Source organism: Magallana gigas, chromosome 4 (assembly GCF_963853765.1).
Source record: "Magallana gigas chromosome 4, xbMagGiga1.1, whole genome shotgun sequence".
Taxonomy (NCBI): Eukaryota; Metazoa; Mollusca; class Bivalvia; order Ostreida; family Ostreidae; genus Magallana; species Magallana gigas.
Window position 1 is genome coordinate 9384652 of NC_088856.1, and position 27678 is coordinate 9412329.

Genomic DNA, 27678 nt, shown 5'->3' on the forward strand with positions numbered 1-27678 from the left:
GAAGAAACAAAATATTCAAAAAATTTAAAGAAGTAATAAAGTAAATCCGCTATTCAATCATCTGTCTTTTGTTATGCTATAATTAGATAAAGATATGCACGTTTTATTAATTGCTACCATGTAATAAAATTTCCACAGATAGTGGTGTGATAAATTTGTGTAAAGTATGTAACATTATTTCATTTGTATGTCATATTTTGGATAAGAAGGAAAAAAGTGTTCAGTATGTTCACATGAAATACAACAATACTGGCAAGATGGGTCCTAATTTAAGAAATCTTCCTTGAGTGTGCATTTAAGTCTCTTGCTTTGTTTCTAAATTGACATTGCAGAATATTTTCTCCCCTGAGTCCGTGGTCTTTCTTGTGAAAACTTTTGTTGAGCTTTGATTTAAATGAAAAAAAATGAAGAATAATTCTTAGTGTCATGTGGTAATTCATTCCAAGCTTTGATAGCAGATAATAAAAAGCTTTTAAAGCATGATGTTGTTCTCAAAAAAGGAATTCTATAAGTCATACTACCTGTTCTTAAATTATAGATTATCTTAAAGTACATACAGGGTTCAACAATATCTCTAAGATACTGAGGTGCTTATCAAATCAAAGTACTGAAGTACTGAGGGGAGTTGATTTTATTGATTTATCAATTTATCTTGCATGGCAATTAGTTTCTTGTCTGTATTTGAATTACGCACTCTTTTATTCTATGAATTTAGACTTTTTCGACAAGAATTTCGAGAAACCCCATAGGAATCATCTTGTGTAATATTTAAAGATAGATTTCAAACTATGTATTATTAATCGAAACAATTCTAAAAATCGTATGGATCTAAGCACTATTGATATCGAACTCTAGTCTCGTTCAACCAGACGCTCGGCTGTCTCCGTTAATATCCGACAAGCAAGACAGCCTCTCTGCTTGTCGGATATTTATGGAGACAGCCGAGCGTCTGGTTGAACGAGACTTTATAACACTCTTGCGTATGTTCACATAAGACTACAAAAATAACTAAATTGTTCGTATTATATAAAATCTGACTATTATCAAAGTGTTTATAAATCAATTTCCTTGAAAAACAATGCTTCAGCATATGTTACATCGAATTTTTCTATTTTTTTCAAGAACTAAGTCTTGTCAGCGGCGATTTTTTGTGCTTAGGTCCAAACATTGTTTCACTTTCGGTTTGCCAGAGTAACTGCATTGGAGAGTTGATTAAAATCAACTCCCAAAAATTATTTTATAAAATAATTTATGCCCTTTACGACGTTCACTCAGTAGCTACTAACCCATATCTTAATACAATTTTGAGCTTAAAGAGTTTAACATCTCATCCCTGTACTAATTCGTTCAGCTTCAATTTGGAATATTCTAATAAATTACAACTTTGATCGGAACAATTATCCCATACAATATCTCCGTATTCAAAGACTGGTCTTATGAATGCAAGGTGAACAATTTGCTGTCACTTAAAATTTAAGCAAGCGTAAAATGTTAAGGCGCGTACAATCTTTTTTTTTTTTAAATATCTTGTAAATGCATGGTCTATTTACCATCTGATTGAAATAAAATTACCAAATGTGTACATGAATGTTCATTACCAATTATAGGACCGTTTATACTAAATGTTATACGGTATTAGGATAAATTGAATTTTTCCTAGTATAATCAATATTCACAGTGTTGCTTTGATTAAAATCCACAACACTTCTTTGACCATTTATTAACTTTATCTCAGTCAGTTACATAAATAAAAATCAACAACTACCAATAATGAAGTATCATCAGGAATTATACTTATATCATAAATGTTTTCTTAAGCAATATCATTAATGTATACAAAAGTAGTAAGAATAAAAAAAGGAAACAAAACCGAGCCTCTTGGTAGACCTACATTCAAGATTATTGTTCCTGAAATAAACCACCAAACACAACTGTACAAATTCGACAACCACCTTTCTATCGGGGGTAATGATTTTCACAACTTTAAATCTACACTAATAATACTTTATGTAATACGAGAGCTCTGTCGCACCCTTATTGCATCATTTAGCATTGGCAACGGATTCAGCTTCACTTGAATTTGCTACGATTTTGCATTGTTATTATTTCTAGGATTTTTCCGGTTGGCTATGATGTTTTAATAAAAAGAATGCCATTTTTATATGTATGAGTATGATAATAAATAAACGTAAGGATAATCAGAGAATATAGAACTACGCTCAAATGTGAGCAAAATATACGTACAAGTAGAAAAAGAGGAAAGTTATTTACATTTTTTTAGCTAGTTATATTCGAAGTCGTAGGTCTATTTAAATAGGCGATGACACATGTTGTGTTGGGGTGCTCTTTTACTTGTTATATAAGGAATTCATTCTACGCCAACCTTATTAATAGTTATTACGTTCATTTATATGTAGAATAAACTCATTTTAATGAGGATACATTGTATTACATTTTACCTGGGGGCACATAACCAACTACAGTATTAGAAGAACACGAAAAGAAATATTTCATCTGTTTGTGTACAATATTTTGTGTTGTGAAGTTGATGAAACAGAGTGTACAGGTTTGCTCTAAAGCGGTAGGTGGGATAGCCCAGTGTTTGGTGAGGTATCTGATAAATGGGACTTCCTCATAAGAATAATTAAATTTTTCAAATGCTGATAGGAGTAATCCTTGAGTGGAAGATTCGAACAATTCCGAAGTCTGGGTCAGCTTGTGTTCAGGTTCTACATACCTCAGTTTGGTAATGACAGATGGCTTGTTTTACAAACAATTTCCACTCATTCCCTCCCGGGAACTGACATTTTTTCAGTAAACGTACGTTAGTGCTGTAATTAAGGTTATTATTTATTAATTATAGTTTTCGCACAGTTTCTTATTATTATTTAGGATTGAAATCGTCACTTCCGGTATCGAGTTACGGCCGATTTTCTATTTTTTACGACCTATTTTTTGCAGAGCTGATATCAGAAACTATCTGAGATATGAATACGAAATTTTCAGGATAGGTAGTATATTGTTTGAAGTTGTGCACTATTTTGTTGTTTTACGCCAGTGGCGCCATTTCTTGGAGTTCGCCTAGGCACGAAAATTGGGTACAAATTTTCATTCAAAATTTTGAGACGTTTTGATCTCTTTCTTTTATCAGTTGATATTTTGTTAAAACATATATAACAAAAATGGTAAAAAATCAAAATTCTTTTTAATAAAATCAGGAAAAAAGGGCTGGCCCCGTATTTAGGGACCAAGACACTCGTAAACTCTATTACGAATAACTTAGACATGATAAAGATTTTGTAATGCCTTATACTAGCAAAGTTGTTAATCCTAACAATATCTATCAGAAAAAATCACTACCACGCCCATTTATTACGTAATTAGAGATTTTTAGGGGCCAAAGTACTTACACTTTGACGCAATATATATAAAGAAGGATACACATGTTGTTAGGCAATGTAGAAAAGAAAATGTTTGCATTTATGATTCTGATCGATTTCACTAATCAAAACACCAATGTCTGTCCCCATTAACGATCTCGAGGGCTGACGAACGTCATCATGGACGGACCGAGGTAACAACAATATTCCCGAACTTTCTTTAGAAAGTGCGGGTATAATAATCGTTTTAAGGTTGTAAGATGTTTTAGTTTTTATAGTTTTAATATTTTAATTATTTTCATGTGCATAAAAAATGACCCCTTTATATATATATATATATATATATATATATATATATATATATATATATATATATATATATATATATATATATATATATATATATATATATATATATATATATATATATATATATATTATATTTGTGTTTTTTAAAAGATTCACTCTTACCGATTTCCTGTATACCCTGTGGATAAATGTCCCTCAAATGAAGCAGACTTTGAAAAAGCAGCAAGAAGACTAAATTGTTCTGAACACTCACGATACCTGTGCTCTCCTGATAAATACCTATCAAACTTGATAGAATTCTGCACGGATCGCAAAAAAGGGCTCTATGGAAAAGGTACAGAATTAATATAACTATTTAATAAACATTAACAAATTATTTGAGGAGTATCCTTTAAGTCACGGGAATATATATATATATATATATATATATATATATATATATATATATATATATATATATATATATATATATATATATGATTTTTCCGTTATCTATTTTTCTGTTTCTAATTTACTCTTTTCCCAAATATTCAGATATGATTTTCATTCTTAATTGCAATGAATAAAACAAAATAATAATTCACCTAATCATAGCTGTAATCCAAGCACCATTTTAATGTATCCTTTAGTTTTATTAACTATTTTTGTAAAAACTCCTTCCGTTAAAGCAAAACCCTTTTCAGTAAGATGCAGCTGGTTTCGTGCAGAGTTGTATGATATTTCATTTGTGGAAGAACACGAGAAAACTAAATAAATTGTTTAGTGAAAAAAAGTGACAGTCAAGTCCGAACAATATATCTTCTAATAGGTTAAGGAGAAAACAATTTCCGTTACTCATTTTATTTTAAATATGACAGGTTTCTGTATCCTATTGGAGGGCACAGGCGACCTCAATCATTACAGCTGTGTAGAGCGATTTAATAGCAGTTGTCCTGATCTGCCATATTACGATGATGAACTCTATACAAGTAAGACAATTAATTGTCTTTCAATGTTAATCAAACAAAACGAAACATACATTAGTTGATTTAAAAGTAATTTATTTTCATTATTTCAAAACACATACGTAAGAATTGGCTAAATGTAGTCCCTCACAGAATTAACTTATACTTTAGATATACTTGAAGTTTACTAAGAAGTAAACCCCAAGTATAGTTTTAAAGTATGCTTCAAATATACTTAAGGTAATTTGAATTTGCATGAAAATTAGGTTTTGTTAAGAATAAGAAAGATATATTATATGATTAAAGTAAAAGTGACTTATTCTTTTGTTGAGTATTGCTGACTTATACTTGATAGCCTACTTTGCATAAAAATCCAAAATATTTAAAGTATTCTATAAGTATACTTGCGACAGGAAGTACTTCACAATTTCATTTCATATTCTACCTATAGATAAATCAATTCAGCATTATACATAAGTAATATTGTACATAATTTGAAATTGTATTTTTCAAATTGTACAAAGACTGATGATCTGCTGAACCATGAAAAGTTGACAATTAATACATATAGCCAAAATAATTAAATGCGAAATTTTCCACAGCATTACACAATACTTATAGAAGGGATTTTTTAACAACATGCACACAACAATGACTATTGTAACTGCAATATTTTGCCAAAAACGTGAATAAAAGTGGAGTTGCTTATTAATTTACATAGAAATAACTTACTCCTCAAACATTGATGCTAGCTCCTCAGTGTAAAGTATACGATGTACATGTGTGAAATATAAACTATTTAAATCCTCTTTCTATATATATATTTCCCATGCTATAACAAGTTAAAGTCCCCACCGCCTGTTTTTACTTCCTAGCAAGGCAAGTCCTGAATAATCATTTTTAACGTAAATTTTAAATAAATTTTTATTTTAAGAAAATTCTTTATTAAGATTTGGTTCATTTGGTGTGCCTGGCACTTTTTAAGCAATTATTATTTTTGATGCATTTTTAAAGAAAAAAATCATGAAATGAAAATCTTGAAACTTTGTCATTTTTCATGATCAGTGTTATCTAAAGTTGATTCTGATAAAAAATATATAAATTGATCTATGAAGTATAAAAGCATATTAACATTAATTTTAGATTAAACCTGATATATACTTAGCTTATAAGTGGTTTATATTTGGCTTATAGCCTTGATTAAAGTACAAATGCAGTACAAATATTTTATACTTAAAGTATACTTGAATATACTTACATCTATACTTGACTAAACCACCTAAACTATTGTACTTGAAGTATAAGTATAGTATAAATAAGTTACACTTTAATATAAGTTGTATAACTTAATTCCGTCAGGGGTGTAATCGCATAGTCTATATTGCTTTTATCTACATAAACTTGTAATAGAGGCAAAACCACGGTACCTAGGTAATAGTATAGTGGTTTTCATTAAACTCAATAAATCTCAATGTCATCTTATAAATTGTTAGCTATTTCAAAAATTAAGTTTTCTTAGTTCTTACTCCAAATTTCGGTAATAATTGAGATACTCTATTTAAACCAAAGTTTATTTTATATCGACGATTAAGAAATATTCCAACTTGACTAACTATTCATGAGTGTCACAATTAATCTATACCTAGATTTTGATAATAAAAAAAAGGCTAAGGATTAATACGCTTATAATCGTGAATGAAATAAAGTACAAAATTAAACACATGTACAAAACGATTAAGTTATAGAACCTTTACTTTACCACCATGCGTATCAAGTAAGCCTGCCTTTTTAATATCGTTAACCAAGTAACCGAAACCCAAAGCCAACACACTTAGCAAGGACTTAACACTACAACTATTATAACAATTTCCCAAAGTAAAAGAAATAGAACAATGATAACAAATGCGAGATATAACAATGAACAGGTGATGCCATGAATTTAACAGTGAACGAGACAGGAGACTAGGGTCTAACTATCAACCTTAGGAGGCGAGCCGAATCGAACCTTAATAAAAGTTTCACGTCAACTGCTAGACTAAAGCTTATCCTCACACTTTATACACTTTGCGCTCTGGAGTAATGTTTTGTACAAACAATTTGAACGACAGAATGAAATGTCATGATAACGAACAGAGTGTAAAATCAAAAGTCCAGAAGAAAAATACAATACAGGAGCAGAGCAAACACGGATCTCTACACGATTAAAAGTAGGATCAGGTGCCATGAGTGAGTATCCTCTGCTGACCGTTCACACCTACCGTTTGCTCTTTGTAGTAAAAGAGAAAACGGAAATATCCGCAGACAAATAGGTATTTAATAATGGTCAAACAATAAGTAGGAAAAACGTCAGCTTCCCTTTGACCCAGCGGAAGGTCATATTTCAGACAAGATCGTTGTATCTGTCATAGAACTTACGTAATGCTGACTTCAATCGAGACTGTTGATAATCTTGTTTTGTTCAGGAGCTTGCCTAGCTTTAATGTATTAGTATCTCAAATAGTGTATTCCGAAATCGCTCTGCATAACAATGACACTTTCCGCATGTAAAATAAGTGATAACAACCAATCATACTATCGTTTAGTTTAGCATATAAAATGGATAAGCATGTCCTTAGCATTTATACATGCTTAATAAAATACTATTATAGTAATTAAAAGTTAGGACATCACAGTTTGTCAGGCCACAAGACGGAAGGTAGAAAGGACTGACTGACAGACAGAGACATATATACCAGTTTATGATAGATAGATAGATAGATAGATAGATAGATAGATAGATAGATAGATAGATAGATAGATAGATAGATAGATAGATAGATAGATACATACAACTTATTGTGAGAAATGATAAAAAACTGCACAAAGGACTATATATGATATGGGCCTAAAATGCCCCCCCCCCTAAAATGAACATCATCATTTTACTATAATTCTTTGTTTTCTTAGTATATATATATATATATATATATATATATATATATATATATATATATATATATATATATATATATATATATATATGACGTGATTTGTGATACGTGATTTGGATATATATATATATATATATATATATATATATATATATATATATATATATATATATATATATATATATATATATATATATATGTGTGTGTGTGTGTGTGTGTGTGTGTGTGTGTGTGTGTGTGTGTGTGTGTGTTTGTGTGTGTTTACATAATATTTATTTTGGTTCAAGTGCCCACAATTTAGTAATATGATATTGTAAAGACAACCTTTCTTGCTATTTTTGCATTTTTAGCATGAAACAGCTTGCTTTCAAGCAGTTATTTTTTCAGAAAACAAAGAGCGCATGCTTGAACAAACAAAATATTTTAAGCTGAGATGTATCTAACAAAGACTAATAAGTAACAAAAAAATTGTCGTTGTTCAAGCATGCTCTATATTTCCCATTCGTAAGAAGATAAGAACAATTTTTGGCTGATTTTGATTGAATTATAGAAAGAGCGTCACTTCTCTCAAACATATACTGCCAGTGAGTGTATATATTTCATATCAACTCTTCAAAAAAAAATAAGTTAACATTTTATTGTACCCAAAGCACTTAAAAAATGTTAAATTATTGGGGCCAAATTGAACTCATATCATATATAGTTCTTTAAAACAATTTCAATATTGAAATAATGCGTACATTTTTCAGGTCGACAAACAAAAGAGTTTAACAATTGGCAATAAAGTATTACATATCAAAATCACTAAGATATGTTTGACTGTGTTCTTTAAGAAAACTTGCCTCTTTTCTTTTTTTAGATCCAGCCTGTTTAGCGATCAACAAAGACCTTCGCTGTTTTGTTGCTGACAGTGATTGCAAAGAGAAGTATAGTTTTTAGTCGAAAACATTTGTTTATACTTTTATTGGTACAGTTTATATGTACATTTTAAAATAATATGTTTTATCACTGTTTTCAATTGTAGATCACATTCCTCTGAAGTGAAGACTGATAAATGGTTTTTAATTGTTGTTGTCTTTATGATTTGTTGTGCAATAGTGTTTGCAGTATATTGTGGTCTGATTCTTCATAAAAAAAGAAAAAAAGGTACAAAACTAAGTATATCAATTATTTATTTATCAAATAAACTTCATGGCCGAAAATAATATTTTGACACTTCGGATTGTTTTGCAATTAATTGCCATTAAAACAACCTTTTAAAGTATACTAGTATACATCTACTTAATTTTCACTATATAAAAGAGTAAATCGATCCCCTGAAAATCATTATGATTTATAAACAGACCGGTTCCCCGCACTGACTGAGTTTCTGCAAAAAAGATTTTCGGAACACCTATGAATTTCTGTAAACCTAAGAAAAAGTTTTGAAATTTTACGAATTCACAACCATATGATATTTATCTTGTTGCATTGTCCTTTTTGATTGGCTATACTTATTCATCTTTAGTGTATATCATAATTTTCCTATGGCACAATACGACGCGTGTGCAATTTGATTTGATTTTTTTTTTTACGTTAAGACTTTAAAAATGCACAAAATCTTAGAATTATGTTGATTTGAATTTTTTTCTGAATGATTACATCAGAATAATTACCAAGTTAAAGCTTTGTCTTAGGAAATACACTTGCGCGCGGGGAACTTGAACCGGCTCCCTCATGCTTGTATACTTTAATTGAATAAATTAATATATATAAATCGAAGCATTAAAAGTTCCTTTTAAGGATGACGTTTACTCAGAATGAAAAAAAAATCCACTGATGATAATGAAAAACCATCTATTGTGTGTTATAGACCTTTGCTTGTATTGTTATTTTTCACTTTCAGAAAAGTAGGTCAATGACCTACTTTTTGAGTTAATGGCCATTGAATATTTATTGAAAATTCAAGAAAAATCCCATAAAATTTTACACTACGATTGAGATTTTCTTAATTATAAAAATATTACAAATAATTAAACACTTTAAAAAATAAGATACAGTTTACGAATGGTAGTGGCAATATATAAGTATACAACATTAAGATTTCAGCATCAATTTTTAAAAATAATTCAATCCGAATTTCCTCTATCAGTTTTAAAATTCCTACCCATTTTTGATTCAATTTTACAAAAAATTGAATGATGATAATACAAAAACATTTATGATATTGAACTACTTATATTGACCTTATTCTGTTGGCATAAAATTTATATGAGGTCAATGATCAAAATTTTGAGATATGATGTCTTTTATCGTTTTTAAGCATTTTTCAATATTATTATTATTCGTGCCATAAGATTATTTTAATGAAAAAGTGAGGTAAAACCAACGGAAAATATGCAAAATTACGTAGACTTAAATATAAAATCCTAACTTTTAATATTAGACTACTGCCAAAAAACTTTTAGCAGAAAACAAAATCTGCAAAATTTAGTCCGAATTTCCTCTGTTTGGCTAAAAGTCAAATTTTGTTTGAGCATAATTCCATAATAAAGTAAAACTATTGAATGTTTTGTCAATAATAATTCATTTCATAAATACTTTTTGTGTTTAGAACAAATTTTACTCATTGCATTGAACTTTTTAACAATCGGAATTTGAGAACTCAAACCCTGAGTAAATAACACCCTTAATCAGACCTACAGCCAGTAATGTAACAAAGTGTGCTTATTATATAAACCTCCTCATGGGATAAAGCCTTTATTTATATTCAGTTATTGATTATGTCTTCTAATCTTAATTTAAAATTTATAAAAGCAGGTCAATTAATTATCATATCGACTGTAAATATTTTTTTTATATTGTTATTTACTTCTTAAAATGTTTATAACAAGTATTATAATTCAGATATTTTTTATTTGTTATACCTCTTCAATTCACTAATTATATACTTAGTAAATTATTATATACATGTAAATGATTACAGCTAGATATGTACACAATACTATATACATAAAGATCATGTAACTTGAGCTATCTTGCATGTACAATGAGAGGATATAATACTTAATGCCTGGTGTCCAATCCAATTCAATATAATCAATAAGATATGTTTAAGAGAAAGCAAAGTTTTAAGTAACTGTTTCCGACCAGTTACATGAGCTGAATCGTAAATAAAAATCTATGGGTGAAAAAAAGTATAATCATGTTCAAATTTTCCAGATAAAGAAAATATAAATACCAATGAATTGAGAGACTTTCTTGGAAAGGGACTTCTTGACATTATACATATTAGGGGAATCATTGTTGGTTGCACTGGAGCAGGGAAAAGCACTCTGTTCATGAGACTTCAGGATATGTGGTGGAAAGATACGATGAAGATAAATTCAACAAAAATAGCAGATGTGCATGTTAATAGCTTCGAACTTTTGAGGAAGAAAAAGACTATAAGAGGTACATGTAATAGGTCAAAATGATAAATTAATACTGGTTATTGGTTAGAAACCCTCATTTTTGTTATTTCAGCATTAAAAAATAAGATCTATTTAACTGATTCAACCAATATTCAAACATGCTAAAAAATTGCAATTTAAACAGCACGAATAAACATACTTTTGCTAAACAACTATCTACGCCTGTAAAAAGTTATAGTGCTTTATTGCAGTTACAAAAGGCAGAAAGGCCAACAGAAATCAAACAATTACTTTTTCCAAGAAAGATATGCTAGAATCTCAAAAGAAAAAAAAAGGTCATACTGAACGTACAAACCATGACGATAAATGCAGTTTTGAAAAAGACGTAAGTACACCACTTTTAAATAAAATCGAAGAAAAATCGACATCTATGCAAGAAGTTGACTTCGAACAACCCTCACATCCTCAGGAACCACAGACGCATACATGTAATAAGGAAACTCCTAATGGTGCGGATATCATGGACATTTCTTTGGAAGAAACACGTAGTACCAATGATGACCCAATGTCAAAAATTATGGATGCTGTTAAAAAAATACCAAAGGAGAACCAGAAACATCCAAGAATAACGTTTTTGGATTTTGGAGGACAAAGCATGTACTATGCATTCCATCAAATTTTTCTCAGTCCTAAAACATTTTATATTCTAGTTGTGGATATGACAAAAAGACCTGATGAAAAAGTTCATGAAACAGAAGATAAATGCGGAGGCCGCTTTTTAACGTGGACGTATAAAGGTAACCTAATAAAAAAATTTGTAAATGTTCAGGCTAAACATTATCTAAAGAACATATACTACTTAGAATTTTTAATACTCACACACACACACACACACACACACACACACACACACACACACACACACACACACACACACACACACACACACACACACACATATATAATAAAAATATATCCGAATATATATAGAATATAAAAATATATCTGACACTAAAGATAACGAGTGTTGTTGGTTTGTTAGTGCTTCTTATATATATATATATATATATATATATATATATATATATATATATATATATATATATATATATATATATATATATATATATATATATATATATATATATATATATATTTATAGATTACTACAAGTTTTGGTTGACATCGATTGACAGTTTCAGTGATATCAATACACCAGTCATCGTTGTTGGCACCCATGCTGAACACAAATCCGAAGAAGTAAGACATATAATAAAGAAAACATTTATTTGTTTCTCAAAAACCTATTTGCTGCTATATTCAACTAGAATGGGAGTTGCATGCACATTAAAAACTTTTTAGAACTGGTTGTGGAAATGGTGTTATCTTTTTTCTTATGTCTTGTCTTTTATCTCATGTTTTTTTAATTGGAAGAAATGCAATTATTTAAAAAAGCAACGTAAGAGAACGTATAAAAAGCACTAAAGGAAAGCATTAGTACTTAACTCCTATTTCGAAATCATGTTTTGTTGTCGAAAGTTAAAGTCGATGACGTCATATCACCTTCTAAAAATCGGACGGAAGACCTCCTCGTTGCTCGCAACGAGATCGTGTCTAGTTTTCATTTTTTTTTTTGCTTGAAATAAAAAAAAAACTTTATTTACTTCAATATTAAATAGTCTTATAAAAATCAAAATATATAATTTGTTGTTTAAAGAGTTAAAAAAACTGCTAAAAATTGTTTTTTAGATACATTACATTACAATGTGCATAATTGACAACAAATCTTTTGATTTATGATCAGAAGTCTTATTTTCTACCTGGGTATCAATAACTTAGATTCAAGTTAAACTTCATAAAAATGTATGATCAAAATTAAATGTTTATTCTCCACCCCGCAAGGCTACCCAATCAAATCTTACTCATAAGACTAAAAGTCTCTTAATTCTTACATTTGTACAGTAGCAAATCTTTAATCATTTCTTGATTGGTATATTTCTGTAAATGCACATTAAAATTTTGAAAATTGGTTTTAAATATTTTTTAAATTCATCTTTAAGCATAAACACACTGTTACAGTATATATATTCAGGGCATTTATAAATTCTCATACACAAAGCATCACTAGGCTAGGAATTGCCCACATTGGTCTAACACTTCTTATGAATGAGATAAAATATTTCATTATGTCCAGTTCTGGAAAGTCAGGCTGTCTCAAAGTGACCATAACCTATACACTATTTGATGTGCAATGACACAAAAAGCAAAATAGTTCACCTTTTTAGAAAGTGAAAGAAATACTTACATATACCGTTGTCTCATATTATTGGGCTACTACATATTGTACATGTATTATGCTTACCTGTATTGGAAAACATCATAATAATATACAAATTAGAGCACGCTATGAATTCCGTAAGCTGATCTCCACAAAAGAAAGGTTTATGATTAGTGATTTATCCTATTCTGCATATCGAAAACACATATGTACCTAAACAACCTGAAACCCTATAGCCTAAGATGTTAACGCACAAAAGCAAATCTAGTGCTGATTTTAGTAATAATTATATAGACAATATTTATATGACTTGAAATGTGAATATTTGTACATATAAAAAGGCCAATAATGTGTATTTATGAAAAACACAATTGTTCATAACCTACCATATATAACATTTGGCCTTCTTTTTAACAAAAATTGTAATAATGGTGTTTTTTATAGGCAAACGTTTGGTGCGGGTTTTGCTGTAAGTGTCACTAAATGGTTTATCTTGGTCAGTTAAGGACTCGATAGTGCAGTAAACAAAGTTTGACCACCCTATTGTTTAGGTAACAATTACGCTAGCTCCAATATGGCCTAAAATTAAAACAAGTACAAGCTTCTAAAACATTTAATCATAAAGCAAGAATCCCTTAAAGTTCTTTGCATGTTGCCAATAATATTTTATATACCAAATTTTAATTCAATTCTGATTTTCAAGAAACTAATAACAACAGAATAAGTATTATGGTCAAAGGTGTAACCAAGATTGTACCAAACTTTGTAAATTACGAAAAATAAAATCTCGTTTACATAATTGTTAATACTGGTTTCTCTATCTTGATTATAACTGGACTTTTGAGTTTAGATAAACAGAAGAAATTATTAAATGTTGCTTTGATAAGAATGAAATACGACTTTTATATCATTCATAACCGAAATCCCTATTAAACTCACAATCGAAATTAAACTGACGAGTTTAAACAATATGCTCAGAAGAGGTATCATTCACGTTTGAGTGAAAAAAATGAAGTAATTGATTATTAATCAATTATTTGTTATAAAAATATCAAATACTGTAAAATATAATAATGTATGATATCAAACAATATTGTACAAAATGATAAATTAAATGTATAAAATAATATAATTGTATTATATGATATTGTATCGTATGATATTGTTATGTACAATATTGTATGCAATCATACAATGGTATATAAAATGGCATTGTATCATATGGTTTTGTAATGTGTGATATTGTACAATACATGGTAATGAATAATATGCGTTTTGTTTTCTCGAGGACTTTCATGTAAAACAATAATTCATAAAAAAAAAAACCGATGAACTACGTTAATCCATAAAAGTTCCCTTACATTTCGTGCATGTTTTAAATTAAACTGTTAAAAATTATAATTCCTACCTATTGAATACGCTTTGCAGATTTTCCATGCACTAATATTTAATTGCAATGTTTTGTTAGTTGTCAATTATGATCGTTTTCTCCCATTCCTCCGCAGAAGTTTGAGCATATCTCAACGTTGTCATTCTCTACGGATCCAGATTCAATATAAAGGGCAACTATTCTCATTTAAAAGTAAAACCAACGGGCAACAACTACTCTAGATATTTTAAGAACATACAAAACGCAGTTTCTGTATTAGATAATGAAAAAACTCGGTGAGCTTTGTAGTCTATGCATACAAATGTTTGATCTTAGTCTAACTACCACTATATTTATGCTTCTCTTGTCAAAGGATAACAGCGATCAAAAGACAGCTTTCTCTTGTTATGGCCTGGGGCCTGTCAGAGGTGTTTTAAGATTAACCACAGGGTGAACTGTTTTTAATATTAGTCAGATAACAAAAACTGTTGCACGGCCTGATTTTTAAAAAATACGTTATTTGTTGTATTTGGACATTTACAGATGGTTTTATTAGATAACTAGATAATATATTTACTACTTGTAGGAATGCAGAGCTTTCTTTGACGAGTTCTTTGCAATATTTGAGGGAAAAGAATATCTTAAAAGACATTTGCATACTAAAAGAAGATTTGCCATCAAGTTTCCATCTAAAGGGCCAAAATTGCAGAAGCTAACTAGGATCAAAAACTGCATTGCTCGACTTGTCGAGAAATCACTTTCGCAACAATGGAAGGAGACAATTCGACCTGCCTGCGCAATACTTGAATATATCTTACTAAAACAAAAACATCTTAAGATTATATCGAGAGAAGCATTGTCAGAAAAAAATAAAACTTTAGATGCTGAATTTAGGTTATCTGAGAGTGAAATTACAGAAATGTTAATATTCCTAAATAGAGTTGGTTCTTTGTTGTACATCGATGAAGATGAACTAAAAAATACTGTTATTCTTGATGTTCATTGGTTTGTTGGAGCTTTTAAATGTGTGATTGCCGAGTCAATAGAGATCGAAGAAATTACCAACAACAAAACAACTATTTTTCACGAGACCGGTGAACTAGACGATCATGATTTGGACACCATTTGGAGCAAACATGAAAACAAAAAAGAAAATTATCTTAAACACAAGGATAAGATTTTGTCGTACATGGAACACATGGGTTTGCTTACAATCTGCAATTGGGAAAATTCTGGTATCGATCAGGGAAACATGACTAAAACAGCAGTGCATGGAGTTTGGTATTATTTTCCTAGCATGAACAAAAGAAAACTCGACAATGCTCTTGAAAAATTTAGAGAATACAAAACCTCATCTATTCTTTGTCTTCAGTTTTCTGAAAAAGGACAGTTACCAATGTTAGTTTTTTATAAACTTGTTTCTAAATGTATTGGAATGAGTGGATGGTCCATTTTAAAAGAAGGAGACAGGAATAGCATTTTTGAAAATGTGGCTTGCTTTTTGTTAAAAAACCACATCGTTGTCATCTGCATTTGCCAATTTCAGATCCAGGTACAGGTGTGTTTACCAAAAGACAAAATTTCGCCAGATATTCTTCATGAGGTACAGACAACGATTGTACAAGAAATAAAAAAGTTCAAGAAATATGAATTTAAAATAGGATTCAAGTGCGAACGAGGTGTTTTCTGTTCTGAAGAAGATAATTCGTTTATTGCTGTGGAAGATTTTCCTATCAAACAACTATGTGAAATGTGCAACGTTGGCGAAAAGCACTTTGTCAGCAACAAGATTTGCTGGGTAATATTTACCTTTTGAGTGTTTATTATTGATTATGAAATACAATTTCAAATTGGTGGTCTGCTTAATTTGTAATCAAGAAAATTGCTATCTCAAAACACGTGTAAGGCACGTTTTTCACTCCTTTTCCCTTTCTATTTGATAAAGCAATGCATTTACCATTTCTAGTCAATCAATTGTTTTATTTTATAAACCTATTGGATCTCTTTTGACGTATCCTGCCTTTTTATTAAGATATGAAAACAGCGCCTTGATCAAAATGGGGAATAATATAATCAACATCTTTACAATATAATAGAAATGTTTAACTACATAAGATTAAAATCACTTTTTAAAGCTCATTTAAATTGTAAAATGTGTAATTTATTCAGAAATGGAACCTGAATGTTAACTTAAGACGTGATGCTCAGTTTGAACATTTTTTAATATTTTGATTTTACAACGAAATCAATATAATTTTCAATTCGAGCATTAGAAAGATGCTTATACAAATATCAATATATCATTTTCTTCAGTACAATATGCTTATATTATCGAAGTGTCTTGATAACAAATCTGTTTTCTATTTTATAGTTTGCACAAACCCAACAGGAATCGTTAAGTGAGTACTAGAAAAATGAGTGTGTTTCACTTACCTACCGTTTTTCATTAATAAACATTTGGTAATGGCCAACTAATTATACTTTAACTACTTCACAACCTAGCAATTGTCAATCATAGTAGCTTCAACACTACTCTTAATCATAAAACATGTATTTATACATTTCAGTTTATTTTTCAAAGTCATTTGATTTAAAAAAAATAATTTTTTCGATGCTTTAAAGAAGATTATCTTTGTAAAACTGCATTGCGAATCTCTACGACAGAATGACAAAAGCTGACAATAAAGTAGGACTTAGTTGTTGTCCTCGCTTTCTTGTTATCGTCACGCAAGTCCAAGAAAATCTGAGTACCCAAGCGCAGCGTATAACATTAGCAAGCGCCACCTCGGTGATATCTTTCAATAACTAAGGTTTATTACTAAACTAAGATGTTCTATTACGTATTATTATCAAGATGTACCTCTTCTCTCCCATTGCATCGACACGAATGTTGCTAAATAAGTCATCATTCACGATCATGGTACAGCTGAATCAATGTTCAAGAACAGCTTGGAATTGTTACATGTGTTTTGTGATTCTGGATCAGATTTAAGAAGTTGTTAGCTGCTAGGTGATGGCTCAGAATAAATGAAACATTAAGTATTACTTAATATATTTCTGTCTATATCCACTCTCTTTCTTATACTCATACTCTTTGAAAGTATTTGTGTACTGATTAAAACATTTTAAAATGATTATCAAAACAAATCTTTGTACATGTTGCTACATGCCACCATTCATATTGCATTTTGCCATCCAAAATTACAACAGTTGTTGACCGTCAACATTTTGAATGCTTAACTGAAGTTTTCTTGCTATTTTTTCTTTCGCATCATTTTTCATCTGAACGTCCATCTGTCCGTATGTGAACGTTTTCATCAGGACCAATCAACGAATTAAGACCAAAATGCAAACAAAAAATTGTTGACGGTATTTAGGTTTGCTAACAAATGAAGGAAAGTAAGAATGAGAGTAGTTCGTAATATGGTATTATCTTTGGTAACAATGTAGAAGGTTCAATCTGGAAAATAAATATGTAGTCATGCAACATGGGTACCGATCAGACCCAAACTAACACCAGAGTAAACCCAAACTAAACCCCGGGTTTACTTTTTGGGTTTACTTGGGGTTTACTCTGGGTTTACTTTTTGAAAATTTGGGTCCACTCGGGGTTTACTTTGGGTTTACTCGGGGTTTACTTTGGGTTTACTTTGAAATTGCTTTTGAGGTCAACTGTATGCACTGAAGTGTGAAGCGTGAAGCAGACTGTCTAGTATTTTATTTTACCATCCTACTGCCCGTAATTTCTACCCTTTGAATATTCTGAATACACAGTTAGCGTTTGCTTTCAGGGGTATACTTCTGACTGGGTTTACTCTCTGTGTTTACTCTGGGTTTACTTTGTGTTTACTCTGGGTTTACTTTGGGTTTACTCTGGGTCCACTGTAGTAAACCCGAAGTAAACCCAGAGTAAACCCAGAGTACACCCAGAAAGTAAACCAAGGGTTTAGTTTGGGTTTACTTTCTGTTAGGTTGGGTCTGCTCGGTAGTGTAGCTTACTGGATTGCAAGTTTTTGAACATCGAATTTCCTTTGTAGGGCAGGGGTGTGTTGTTAAAATTGAAAACTCGTGACAATATTAAGAGAATAGTGGTTGATGAAAAATGAAAGCTTTTTATCTAAAAATAAATAATTATATATATATATATATATATATATATATATATATATATATATATATATATATATATATATATATATATATATATATATATATATATATATATATACAGCATACTCCGGATATATTGAAATTCAGGGGACCATGCAAATTTTTTCAATATATCCATATTTCAATATAAGCGAAATTGACTGACGTGAAGCCGCCAATTTGAAAGTTTAATCCCGATGTAAGCAGAGAAAACCAAACCCGAACAAATTATTTGGTCATCATTTATTTATTACAGTGAACAGATTACATGGAATATTAGTCCTTGAAAGTTTGATTAAAACTATATCCGCAAGTTTTGTAAGTTTCATTTTGTTACTATCTTTAACCTCATCATAATCTCCAGTCGCATTCTTTTACGTTTTAGAGAAAAATCACCCGACTCAAACGCTTCAATTACTGCTAAATGCTGCTTGTATATCATCGTAGGTGTACTCGCGATAATCTCAAAATCCTTACTATTTTAAATTTAGGCTTTGTCCTTTTATCAATAGCCATAACTAGCTCATATTTAGTGCCCGAAGTTAAGTTTTTTCTTTCCCGTGGGGTTTCCATATTACGTCTAGCCTCAATACATCCGTATACGTAAAATAAAAATCAATATTGAATAAATGATATACAAAGGTGTGAATTGATGTTCTCATCATGTGTGTTTTTATACTTCTTTTAAGTAGTAAAATTTATGATAATAGACTTATGATAAATTACTGTCATTAACCGTGACGACAGCCACCAGGGAGTACTTCAATATAACCGTTATAAAAACAACTAATTATCACCTATGGGGACCGATCAGTGGCTTCAATATAAGCAATATTTCAAAATAGCCGATTTCATTCTATCCATTCAATCAATGCAAAGAAAATGAGAGGCAAAAACTGGGGATTTATTTCTATTTCAAAATAAGCGGAATTTCAAAATAAGCTATTTCAATATAAGTGGAGTAAGCTGTATATATATATATATATATATATATATATATATATATATATATATATATATATATATATATATATATATATATATATATATATATATATATATATATATATATATATATATATATATATATAACAATGCTAGTACGAGGATGTAATGGTTTTATTCATGAATAACCGCTTAAAGTCTGAAAATGGGCACAACCTATTAGATCTAGATAGTAGCTATTGAATTAAAAAAATTATATATACTTTCATTTCCAAAAAAAAAATGTTGCTTGACTCAAGTTTTTATAAACACCTTTCCTTACTTGTCCTTGTAATCAGTCAATATTTTTCAATAACTCTGAAAAAATATATATTACATGTATCATAATTCATGCAATCTACTAAAACTTCATATAAAACACATAGCTATTTTATGGGAAAGTAAATTGTGAAATCGACAAAGAGAAGCAACCTATTATAGCTAAGTTCTATATATAACAAAGATTTTTTAAGGGGACATGGTCATGATTGAAGTCAATGCTATTTTCCCATTTTTACCGTTAACAATGCATTTGAAATGCATTTCTAATGATCAGCCAAAATTTGAAGAGTCAGTCAAATAAATATAACCATGATACAAAGCTATCGGTTTTTGTCAGGTAAACAAGGCTTGGGCCTTATTCTTGTTTACAGTATCATTACATCATTATATATTAAATAAATGATTAATGCAAAATTTAACTTTTGAAGGTTTTTAAATTTCTAAATTTGAACAAAATGTTATCGCTTATTAACATTACTCAATGAGGTTTTCTTAATCTGTCCTGTGAAACAAAGGAGGATGAAGTGCGTCGTATTTTTTCTTTTTTTAAATTCAAATTTGACTATTAATTTAACACTTTCTTTAAAGGGTTTTTTTGTCAATAAATTTCAGATAAAGGCATGTTTTGATAAAAAAAATTATAACAGGGGGATGAAGCCCCTCTTACATCTCATGCAACGTCCATGTTTCATGCAAACATCATTTATTCAGAAAGAAGATTTTATTTAGATATTTTATTTAGATACCGTAGATTTGTTCACGTTTTCAAAAACATAATCAAGTATATGGTTTACAACAAATCACTCAGTGGAATATGTATGTTATCTGAACGCACACGTGCTTGCCTCATTATTTATATATTTAAACAAAGTTGTCTAATTTATGCTATCTGCTCTATGCATGATGAACTATGCATGATTTATTCAGAAAGAAGATTCTATTTAGATATTTTATTTAGAAAACATAATCAAGTATATGGTTTACAACAAATCACTCAGTGGAATATGTATGTAATCTGAACGCACAAGTGCTTGCCTTCATTATTTGTATATTTAAATCAAAGTTGTTTAATTCATGCTATCTGTTCTATGCATGATGAACTCGCCATAGACGTTTCGCCATGGTTTTAAACAGAGAGCTGCAATCTCAGTTACCTCGTTCTGAGCATCATCCAGAGAGTTCATTTTATCAAAAGAAATTGAGGATTTAAAAAACGATTTGGAGTGTTTTGTTTATTTATTTTACATTCAATTTCAATGAATAATACATATCTCCTTTCTTTACGTAAATATCCTATAATTTATCGGTGCAAGCATATATTTGAACACCCCCCCTCCCCATGTACACGTAGCTCTGCCAAAGTGGGTCCACCACCTCACTCATATTTGCTATTACTAGGTACTTTACTTTAAATAATAATATTACTTTGAATACGTTTAGAGCAAATTCTTCGGTCTTTACGTATTTATTCAATATCACTACAAGCATATATTTTCATACCCCTTCTCAATCCCCACCCCCAAGTTAGCTCGTGTCCGCCACCTTACTCTCATATTTTTTATTACTGAATAGCTTACTAAATTTAAAAGTGTTTCAAAGAAAAGTAGATGTTTCAAATAACGGTGTTTTACCAATTCAGTACTAGCTATTTATCAAATAAATGTCATCTCACAGGTGTTAAAATATCAAAGGTGTATGAAGTAACTCTGTAGGCATTTCTTTGTTAATTGGCAAATTGTCGTAATATATAAGTATAGTTATTATGTAGTATGTACGTTATAATCTTAGGAAAACGAATTTAATTTGATTTTATTTTTCAATTATATAGAACCAGATATTTTTTGTATCCTGTGTAACCGTCAAGATAATAATTAAAAAAAAAATCTAATTATTGTCTCAAAAATTTCATCACTTATGTATCTAAAAAATAATATCTTTTGTTATAGACATTAAGAAAACATTAAAGAAATTCCACGAAGAAACTGACGAAGGACTTACTTCCATACTTCATATTATACAGGCTTCCCTGGACGGAAACGTTGAAAGTTTCTTGTTTTATCTAAAACATGAAATTGGTAACAGAAAACATTTACTCTCAAAACCAGTTCAAAATGGTTGGAATGTAATGCACTTCGCTGCAAAGGGTGGAAATCTTAAAATTTTTCAAACTTTTAAATCTGAAGATTTAAACTTGTGTCAAAAAACACATGATCAAATGACTGTTTTACATATCGCTTCATTATATGGTCACTTTGATCTTTGCAAATATATCTTAGAAAATAATGATTTTCAAACCATTTTGGAAACAACGTCGGTGTCTGGTAAAAACGCTTGTCATTACGCAGCAGAAGCAGGGTCAGTGAGCATATTTAAACTATTAGCCACAAAATGTATCGACCCAATAGCAACAACTAATAATGGACAAAACGCGTTCCATATTGCATGCATATACAATCAGTTTGAAATGTGTGAATATATTTCCAAACACTACCATGATTTAATATCTGCAGAATGTCAAGAAGGATGGAACGCCACTCTTTATGCCGCAAAGAATGGCAATACAAATATTTTGAAATTTCTTCAAAAAGAAAATGTCAGTTTTGAGCACAAATCTGAGAGTTCCAGGAACGCGTTACACATTGCATGTGACAACGGACATTTCGAAGCAAGTAAATATTTGTCTGACACGTTCCCGTGTTTATTGAATGCCGGTGATACTAAAGGTAGATATGCTTTTCACTTTGCTGCAAGAAGCGGTTGCGTTGAAATTTTAAAAGATCTTGAACTTAAGACTGACGTGACTCGAGCAACGTCTAGCGGAATGAACATACTTCATATGGCTTGTTTACATGACCACGTGGACATGTGTAGATATATTTTAAACAAATATCCTGATCTTAACCTTAAATTTTCAAGAAAACATTGGACAACTGCGCATTTCGTCGCCGGGGAAGGCAACAGTATGGGGAACGAGATCGAAATATTTGAAATGCTTTTGAATGCAAAAAAGCCTGTAAATTTTCGTGAACTTACCAGAAAGAACAACTCAGTTCTAACAATGGCAATTAAATGCAATAAGTATGACTTTGCTGAATTTCTTTTTGAAACATATCGTAGTTTGTTAGATATTCCAAATGCAAATAATCCGATGGAGACAGGAAACGAAGATCCGAACATGAGAGAACTCCTGAAAAGACATTTAGAATGTTAAAACTGCTGTTTTTTGTGAACAGTATTGAAAAATCATATCGAGGATGGTTTTCTTTTTGTAGGTAATTTTTTTGGTAATACATTATTTCATATAAAACGAACAAATATTAGTTGTAATTAGGTGCAGAAGCGTCAGAAAAGCTATGAGAAAAAATTTCAATTTTTTTTCTTTGCTGCTGTCGGTGTTTGATTTTAGACCATTTTTTCTTGTTTTTTCCTTAACAGTATATTGAGAATTACAAAACTTCAAATTGATTAAAAACATGTTATACAAAGGAGGTATACAAATGGTGGATATTTTGGTAAAAAAAAACACAATCAGGGCATTGTTCATAATTTTATAATCCTTTTATTCACATAAGGTTCAGTTGTTCAATTACTTCAACCTCAAATATGGTTGAATAAAAACTCACTTTAAGCTATACAAATGTTAAGCTGTTTTGCTTACATAAGATATGAGACAAGTGATTTCAAAAGAAGAGCATTTATCTTACATAAAATTGCTGAGTTGATTGTCACTTAAAACTCCATGTATATATTTGCAGTGTTTATTCAATTCATTCCATTTTGGGTGTTTTTTTATGCTTACATTATTGTACAAAATAATGTCTGAAGCAATACGCTTTCTTTTATGAATGTTTAGAATAAAATGATATATATGCAGTGTAGTCTCTATATAATATGTACATTTGTAGGCGGCTCTAAGTGTTTATACATAATTTTTGTTTGATTTTTGAAACTAAATATAATCAATTCAAGTACATATTTATTTAGGATATGTTTTGACCATTGCTCATGTTTGTATTATTACAGTTTTGCCAACAATTCTTCCGGGTCCATTAAAAAACATAAATGGCAATGAATGTACCTTTTCAAGTATGTACATACGAACAAGGTTGAAAATTGTACTGATTCTCAATTTTCTAAGTGGGTCAAGTAAAACGATTGCATTACATTTATTAGTGAATAATTGCGTCACATTTTACACTACTGACACTAAAAATTCTCATATATATTAACTGTTAATTAATGATCTGTAATTAATATCTGGTAATGCCTGTTTGTATAATAAATGTGCTTTTATATTACACTTTTTTTTCTTAAACACTAATTATTCTTCATATTGGATGTTTCCAAAATCATGCCAACATTCTGATAAAACATGTCAACGAGAGAGATAGTAAGAAAAAACCTAAGCATTGAATCATGTATGTTTACTTGATTGTTCTTTCCTCGAAACTTATGTTAATACACATAAAAAAGTTGAATTCCAAATGTTATTGTTCGTTTTACTTTGCCATTCCTATGAATGTATTTTTTATGTTATCTTAATAGAAGTAAAATTGCATATACTTGTCTATACTGTAAAATATTGATATTAATGTTGATATTATTGGCCAAATAATGTTATTTAGCTATTACCTTTTTTTACAATTATACTAATAAGTTAATCTTGTTTGCAGCACGCGGGCTTTATATCTTGGTTTTTTAATAAATGAATAACAAGGCTGGTTGTTTATGGCTCAGCTTTTTTATTGTCAACATGATATAATCAATCAAAGGGATAAACCATTAAATAAGTAGATCGGTGGGATAGATGGCCGTGCCAAATATATTTAAGTATGAAACATTTAGTATAATTTAAAATTATATAAAGAATAAACAATAAACATCAAAATTCAAATAAACTGTAATGCATATGGTTAATTTAATACACTATATAACAATTATATTTCACCAAAAATTTGCATATAAATTTGATTCAAAATGATAAATGTTGAACCTATTTATGATATATTTATTAAAAAATAATTGTATTTCAACATTATCTTACAAAAATTATGACAATTAAGCACTGCTTTAATACAAGGTTTTCAAACTTCAGATTTAGGCCAGGAATGTGCATTCCTGTCATAAATGGATTTAGCATGCAGGTTGTTAAATATTAATTTGCAATAATTTAACCCAAATCTTAATGACTGAAATACGGAAATGGAAACTATAAAAACTAAAACCAAACAATCCAGATCTTGAATTAATTTCCTCTAACAAATAATTATCCACCTTCCCCTTCCTGGACCCCAAGTACACTAAACAAACCCTTAGAGTAGAACCAGTCTATCCACTCGGTCATTTTACATATATAACACCCACTTTTCTAAGAAGGTCAAGAGTTGTCATAAGTTACTAAAAGATGCTTGAGTTTCTGATAGACAACATCTATGTAGTTTTTTTCAAATCAAGTGTTCCAACAATCTGTTAGAATCTCCATGGGTATTAATTGTGCCCAATTGTTAGCAGGCCTATTTTTGTGTTCTTATGAAGTAGAATTTATTAAAAAAAAACTTGTACGTGAAAAAAATAAATTACTCCCTGTTGCCTTCAACTCAACATTCAGGTATATCGACAACGAAATATCAACTAGCAATATTATTTCCATTCTTACGCCTAATCTTTATATCCCAGTGAACTTGAAATAAAAGATACCACAGAGTATGCGTCATCTGTTTCATATTTGGAAATTGTTCTGGAAATGGACATTGATGAAACCTAACAAGAAAACTTTATAAAATCCGTGATGACTTCAATTTTTCTCTAGTCAAATTTCCTTACTTATGTAGCGACAACGCTTCATCACCTGCATATGGTGTTTTTGTCTTTCAGTTAATTCGATACGTAAGGGCATGCTCTTCGTATGAACAGTTTGTAAGGCGAGACAAGCTACTGACAAAAAAGTTGATAAACCATGATTATCAACAGTCTCGTTTGAAGTCATCTTTTCGTAGGTTCTATTTGGTTGATACAACGACCTTTTCAGCAAATACAATCTTCCCCTGGGTCGCATGCTGACTGGCGTTTTTCATACTAATTGTATTGACAAATAGCATGCGGCGGGTGTGACCGTTCAGCAGAGGATAATCACTCCTCCTTGGCACCTGATCCTACCTCTATATTTTTGGAGGTTCTTGTTGCTCTGCTTTGAAAATGATTTGGAAATAACAATTGTTAATTGATAATACGTCGTCGATATACCTGAATGTTGAGTTGAAGGCCACAGCGAATGATTTATTTTTTTCACGTCGAGGTTTTTGAATAAGTTCTGCTTCATAAGAATAAAAATTATTTCAAAAGAGTTCAATCGATTCATTCTCTTTTTACAAACAATCAAACGATTAAATGGACTCGTAAAATTATAATATGTTCTATTCCCTTTCTTTAAATGTTGAATTTCATGCATAATTTAGGAAGATTGAATAGTGCGTGTTGATTTTGAATTAATATATTGAAGATTTCGCTATCTTGATATTTTGCAAAAAACGTTTAGATCGACCAGTGCTCAAATAAGTTTTTAAATAGCGATTTTTAGATTCAATTGTACAATTAAGATAAACAAAAGTAACTAACCTTTCAATATATTCAAGAGCCTCAATTTCATTTTAATATAATTTAATTATACTATAACATTTCCCTAAAATATAAGCAGCGAGAAGTTATAAAGGGATAAATTATGTTTAGAAGGAAAATAGAAAAAAAAAATTAAACTCAAAAGGTTCAGCATTATCTTTGCGATAAAGACAATTGGCAATTCCATTGTGCCATCCAAGGTGAGTTGTGCACTTGTTGATGCTGATGTGAACACATACGCAAATCACAGTTTATAGTCAAATGTACCAACAGTTAAACACTGACTTGGCATACTGTTACCAGCAGTTACACACTGACCTGGCAATAAGTGCATATAATTCATTATACTATAACCCGTACAAATGTAACATGAATGGCAATTCCAAGGTGATAACCCGCAGGCACTCTAATAGACTAACTAAAAAGTTGTACTAACAATATCTAAAGACAAAATGTGCAACTAAAAAATAGCAGTTAAACACTGACCTATCATTACACATTACTACACCTGTAAACATACTATAACTAACAAAATAAATTGAGAGACTTTCCTTATTTTACGCACAAGATTCTCTTATGGAAAAAGTAACAAACATTAGGACATTTTTTGGTACAGATCAATAGCAGCAGTTAATCACTGGCCTGCTGTAAATAAACTGAAGGGGTAAGAAAGAATGTAGATACAAATAATTACAGTTGAAACGATTGTATTCTAATATATATGTGTAATGCATTGGAGTTCCAGCGGCCTAAATGCTGAATAAAACTCTCAGAATAGCCTAACTGTGCAGCATGTGTTGCTGCCCCTATCCGAAAACGCCGAAGTAGATGCATGAGGCACTTTTTCTTACTGGACTGTTTATTGATTACTTCTACCACTGCCATATTATCTGACATAAATAAGATTATTCTATTTGCCGTCTCTGAAACCCAAATTTCCAAAACCAAAACAATTGGAAACAATTCTTTTACGGCAATTTGCAAAGGTAGAGTTTGTGTCCATTCATCAGCAAACCATTTTGAACCAAACACAGCAGCAAATCCTA

General features: G+C 30.3%; 2 protein-coding genes across 7 annotated transcripts in view; one reads left to right on the forward strand and one right to left on the reverse strand.

Moving 5' to 3' along the window:
- The window catches only part of LOC105339562 (uncharacterized), a 240410-nt gene that overhangs the window by 78630 nt on the left and 134102 nt on the right, over nt 1–27678 (reverse strand). The window lies entirely within an intron of this gene.
- LOC136274419 (uncharacterized) overlaps nt 1–27678 on the forward strand; it is a 128475-nt gene that overhangs the window by 7088 nt on the left and 93709 nt on the right. The window contains exons 3-13 of one of the 6 annotated variants that reach the window (XM_066081203.1): nt 3840–4023; nt 4547–4657; nt 8423–8489; nt 8588–8709; nt 10765–10995; nt 11207–11752; nt 12118–12215; nt 15189–16400; nt 16974–17001; nt 19008–19069; nt 21964–22119. The exons of 1 other annotated variant lie outside the window; for it this stretch is intronic. In XM_066081203.1, coding sequence (XP_065937275.1) covers nt 3840–4023; nt 4547–4657; nt 8423–8489; nt 8588–8709; nt 10765–10995; nt 11207–11752; nt 12118–12215; nt 15189–16400; nt 16974–17001; nt 19008–19069; nt 21964–21981 — 2679 coding nt within the window. In that variant the 3' untranslated portion in view covers nt 21982–22119. Of the gene's footprint in view, nt 1–3839; nt 4024–4546; nt 4658–8422; nt 8490–8587; nt 8710–10764; nt 10996–11206; nt 11753–12117; nt 12216–13677; nt 13785–15188; nt 16401–16973; nt 17002–19007; nt 19070–21963; nt 24710–27678 lie in introns of those variants that run through there. 4 more of the 6 variants (XR_010712740.1, XM_066081201.1, XR_010712739.1 and 1 more) reach the window with 4 other exon arrangements.